General features: G+C 49.5%; 1 protein-coding gene across 3 annotated transcripts in view; it reads left to right on the top strand.

Annotated features, from left to right (window-relative positions):
- Positions 1-5000, top strand: part of cped1 (cadherin-like and PC-esterase domain containing 1) — a 12992-nt gene that overhangs the window by 2746 nt on the left and 5246 nt on the right. Inside the window, exons 4-14 of one of the 3 annotated variants that reach the window (XM_035646690.2) lie at positions 89-155; positions 318-387; positions 460-607; positions 921-1051; positions 1143-1215; positions 1533-1691; positions 1826-1930; positions 2133-2293; positions 2397-2467; positions 2677-2863; positions 2935-3103. In XM_035646690.2, the coding sequence (XP_035502583.1) occupies positions 89-155; positions 318-387; positions 460-607; positions 921-1051; positions 1143-1215; positions 1533-1691; positions 1826-1930; positions 2133-2293; positions 2397-2467; positions 2677-2863; positions 2935-3103 (1341 nt within the window). The remainder of the gene's footprint in view (positions 1-88; positions 156-317; positions 388-459; positions 608-920; positions 1052-1142; positions 1216-1532; positions 1692-1825; positions 1931-2132; positions 2294-2396; positions 2468-2676; positions 2864-2934; positions 3104-5000) is intronic. The other 2 variants (XM_035646697.2, XM_035646706.2) reach the window with 2 other exon arrangements.

Below are 5000 nucleotides of genomic sequence, written 5' to 3' on the forward strand. Positions count from 1 at the left end.
ACCTGTGTGTCTGACGAGTCGATGACCTCACTAACCTGTGTGTCTGACGAGTCGATGACCTCACTCACCTGTGTGTCTGCGTCCTCAGGTGAACCTGATCCCGGAGTTGAGGGAGGCCTTCTCTGACGAGGGGGCGGGTCTTTGTCACCTGACAGGTGAGTCTGATCTCACCTTTGCCTGTCTGTCTTCACCTGTCTGTCTTCACCTTCGCCTGTCTGTCTTCTCGTTCATCTTTGTGTCTTCACCTTCGCCTGTCTGTCTTCACCTTCACCCTTCTGTCTTCTTGTTCACCTGTCTGTCTTCTTGCTTCCTCTCAGGATCAGATTTACCCATGAGGCCACACTCCTGTGGATCAACCAACCAGAAGCTGTCGTTCCCTGAGGACAGGTGAGTGTCGGACCACTTGTCAGAACAATGACACTGTCTGTGGATGTTGTGTTGACGCCTCCTCTCTGACAGTCCGTCACCCGTCCAAGCTCAGCCCCCTGGTCTGGTTGCCATGGTGAATGTCTACGTGCTCGTCACCTTGATCAGACCGCTGACATCGTTCCTGCACAACATCGTCGTGGTGACAACCCCTGAGGAGCAGAGGGGACAACCCAGGAAGGTAACACACCTGTCAATCATGTCATGTCAATGAAGCAGCTCCTGAGGAGGAGTCGGAGTCAGACGGAGGCTCCGCCCACACAGACATCTTCATCATGATGACGTGAACGATACGGTCAATAAGTTTGTTGTTAAACTGGACTCATGAAGAACTGATCAATATTCAATATTCATGATCATGTGTTTCATCTCTTTACTGTCAACGTTGCTGCAGCAATGCATTGGGGGACAACATCAACTCCTTTTCTTCAGCTCTTATCACATCTGAGCCTTTAACAAGTCTCTTCCTTTCTGTGGACTCCGCCCCCTCGCAGCTCAGGGACTTCCTCCTGCAGCAGCTGGGACCGGCGAGCTCCCATCATGCTTTGGGGCAGGTGAAGGAGGTGATTAGTGAAGTGCTGCAGGCGGCGGCGGCGACCAATGAGAAGAAACAAAGAGTCGACAGGTAAAATGAACCGTAAATGTCACATGACGTAATCAGTGTTTTCTCTTTATTGATTATTGATTATTGATTATTGATTGCTGGTGTGTGTCAGGTGTGTGTGGTGTTACCAGTTGCTCACCTTCACCCTGATGTTCAGTCGCTCTGTCACACCCGTCATCGTCCAGGTAAGAGGCTCTCACATTCCCATCAGAGTGACACCTCCCGTCCCTGACTCACATCTTTTCTGCTGGACAACATGATGATTGATCACGATTCAAATATGAATATTGATCTCAAATCAGATTCTGTTCAACTAATAGCATGAAGAGGTGTTTCAGGTGAGCCGCAGGCTAACGTCCACCAGAGGTCACTGTGTCCTCATCAACACCCCTCTGCTGGTGTAACATCTGTCTCTGTCTCCAGGTGTCGAACATCTGTCTCTGTTACAGGTGTTAAACATCTGTCTCTGTCTCAGGTCTTGAACATCTGTCTCTGACTCCAGGTGGACACTGATGTAACGTTTTCTGATCGACGTGACGACACGTTTGACGGACAGATCACCAAAGATCTGATCCTGGAGGACACGCTGAACTTCCTGCTGACGACACACACACACCTGTCGTCAGGGAGACAGACAGAGGGACAGACAGAGGTGAGACAGGTGAGTCAGTGTGAGGACATTCAGCTCAGAAACTGAGAAAAGAGTTAACCCTGTCTGTCTGTCTGTCTGTCTGTCTGTCTGTCTGTCTCTTTGTGTCTCTCTCTGTCTCTGTCTCTCTACCTGTCTGTCCTCAGGACGGAGGCTGCAGACAGACAGATGGTTTGTGTTTGTCAGAGGACGAGTTTCTTCTTCTGCATCAGTTTCAGCGACAGATGACGACGCAGTCAGCCTTTCAACTGGTAAACACATTTATTATTATAATGATATTAATAATAATATACAACATATTGATATTATTGTTTATTATTATTATTATTATTATTGTTATTATTAATAATGCTGTGAGTGTAATACAAGTGTTTGTTTCTGAGCTGCAGTTACACCTCAGCACCTGCAGGTAGAGCTGCATCTTCTCTGATGCTGTTTGTTGTTTCTCTGCAGCTCTATCCCTCTTCTTCCTCCTCCTCCTGCTCCTCCTCTTCCTCCTCCTCCTCCTCCTCTTCCTACTACTCCTCCTCCTCTTCCTCTCGACCCCTGAGTGTCTCTGACCTCCTGATCAGGATCATCTGTTACTACGAGCTCCAGAAAAACTTCAGCTCCAGGTGAGGAAAGAAAACATCCCATAATTCATTGCTCCTCCAGTCTATCAATCATTCATAGTTAAAGTTAAAATTAACCAATGACTGACTTCCGTGTCTCTGACAGGAGTGATGACACAGATGCTTCCACCAATCAGGAGCCAGGTGAGTCGTCACAGGACGGAGCTGCAGGTGGAGGTGAGACGCTGAACGACCGGACCACTGCCGGGTCCTGGTCCAGTTCCAGGTCCTGGTCCACGTTCAGACGGTCTGTGGGTCCAGTCCTGGTCCTGGTCCTGGTTCAGAGGGTCTGTGGGTCCAGTCCTGGTCCTGGTTCAGAGGGTCTGTGGGTCCAGTCCTGGTCCTGGTTTTGGTCCTGGTTGATCGGTGGTGTTCTGGTGTTGCAGGTTCCTGTGTGGACCCCCACCTCAGACAGATCTACAGCGACCCTCCCCTCACCCTGACCCCCCCTTTCAGCCCCGGGGTGAAGCAGTACCGTGCAGATGTGACCTTTGACACTGTGATGGTCAGGATCCGACCGGTGCCGGTCAGCTCGGCCTGCCGGGTCCACCTGGACGAGCATCGAGGCCCCAGGTGAGACCGGGACCCGACCCCCCGCCCTCTGACCCCTGACCTCTGACCTCTGACCATCTATCTGTCCGCAGGATGGCGAACTACCCGGTCGGCCTTGGCAACAGCAGGATCAGCATCCTGGTGACGGACGACGGCGGGTCGGAGCCCGTCGTCATGACGATCTACACTGTCAATGTGAACCGCGAGACCCGACCCAGTCTGCCGATGTTCGGAGATCACGTGACCTGCAGCTTCGTGCAGGTCGGTCAGACGCTCGTGACCAGGGTGTGATGTCATACGTATCATGGTCCGTTGGTTCACCTGTCGTCTGGTCCGGTCCCGGTCCTGTCCTGGTTTAGTCCTGGTCCAGTTCTGAACCAGTTCTGGTTTATTGCACAACTGTAACGTGTCTGTTTTAACACAAAAAATCAAAACGATGTTGAACATGTGACTTATCAACCAACCAAAATGAACAAAGAAACAGAAACAAGCTGTGTGTGCGTGCTCAGTTAAACGGAACAAAATGTTTTGGCGGAGCAGCGCGACTTTTGACCTCCTCGTGTCTCTGCAGATGTTTCTTTAAAGTCTGATTCTGACTCGTTCAATCTGTCACTTCAATTAATCATCAAATATATATATATATATATATAAAGCTGTAATACTGTATATATATATTATAATTAGATATATTCCAACCTGGAGAAAGGTGTGGATCTAATCGAGGTGCATTTTATTTGCTTGCCTGTCACTGGCATGATGTCTCCTTTGTGTCACTGATCGTCATTATATACAGTTATTAATCGTCTGTATCTACAGTTATTGATCGTCATATATACAGTTACTGATCGTCTGTGTCTACAGTTATTGATCGTCTGTAACTACAGTTATTGATCATCTGTGTCTACAGTTATTGATCGTCTGTAACTACAGTTATTGATGGTGTTATCTACAGTGTGGTTGAGACGGAGTCGCCCCCTGGTGGCAGCCTGTGTTATGATGTTAAGCAGCAGAAGATAAATGATTCTAAATTCCTCTAAAACTATTTTTTCATCGTTTCTCATTTTTCTTTTGGTCTGAAACCAAACGTTGAGTCGAAGCAGAGACGAACAGACGAACATCAGATCCTCAGTAAATTCCTGATTCTCCTCCGTCATCTTGTTTTATGGTTTGGCTTTTCTTTTTCTTTTCATTTCTTGGAAGCGTCTCAGTCCGTCTCCCCGAACGGCCTCAGAGCAGTTTGTGATCTAATGAGTGTTGATCCGGATTATCAGTGGAGTCACATCACATCAGATCTGAGACCAGTTCTGCTCTTTGATCACATCACAGGATTAATCTGTTTCTGCAGCACCGCGAAGTAAACACAGAATGAGTCTGTGAGGAGTTCAGGGTCTGTGGTGAGGAGTTCAGGGTCTGTGGTGAGGAGTTCAGGGTCTGTGGTGAGGAGTTCGGGTCCTCAGTGAGGAGTTCAGGGTCTGTGATGAGGAGTTCAGGGTCCTCAGTGAGGAGTTCAGGGTCCTCATTGAGGAGTTCAGGTTCCTCAGTGAGGAGTTCAGGTTCCTCAGTGAGGAGTTCAGGGTCTGTGGTGAGGAGTTCAGGTTCCTCAGTGAGGAGTTCAGGGTCTGTGGTGAGGAGTTCAGGGTCTGTGGTGAGGAGTTCAGGTTCCTCAGTGAGGAGTTCAGGGTCTGTGGTGAGGAGTTCAGGTTCCTCAGTGAGGAGTTCAGGGTCTGTGGTGAGGAGTTCAGGTTCCTCAGTGAGGAGTTCAGGGTCTGTGGTGAGGAGTTCAGGGTCCTCAGTGTGGAGTTCAGGGTCCTCAGTGTGGAGTTCAGGGTCTGTGGTGAGGAGTTCAGGGTCCTCAGTGTGGAGTTCAGGGTCTGTGGTGAGGAGTTCGGGTCCTCAGTGAGGAGTTCAGGGTCTGTGATGAGGAGTTCAGGGTCTGTGGTGAGGAGTTCAGGGTCTGTGGTGAGGAGTTCAGGGTCTGTGGTGAGGAGTTCAGGGTCTGTGGTGAGGAGTTCAGGGTCTGTGATGAGGAGTTCAGGGTTTGTGGTGAGGAGTTCAGGGTCTGTGATGAGGAGTTCAGGGTTTGTGGTGAGGAGTTCAGGGTCTGTGATGAGGAGTTCAGGTTCCTCAGTGAGGAGTTCAGGGTCTGTGATGAGGAGTT

Source organism: Scophthalmus maximus, chromosome 12 (assembly GCF_022379125.1).
Source record: "Scophthalmus maximus strain ysfricsl-2021 chromosome 12, ASM2237912v1, whole genome shotgun sequence".
NCBI lineage: Eukaryota > Metazoa > Chordata > Actinopteri > Pleuronectiformes > Scophthalmidae > Scophthalmus > Scophthalmus maximus.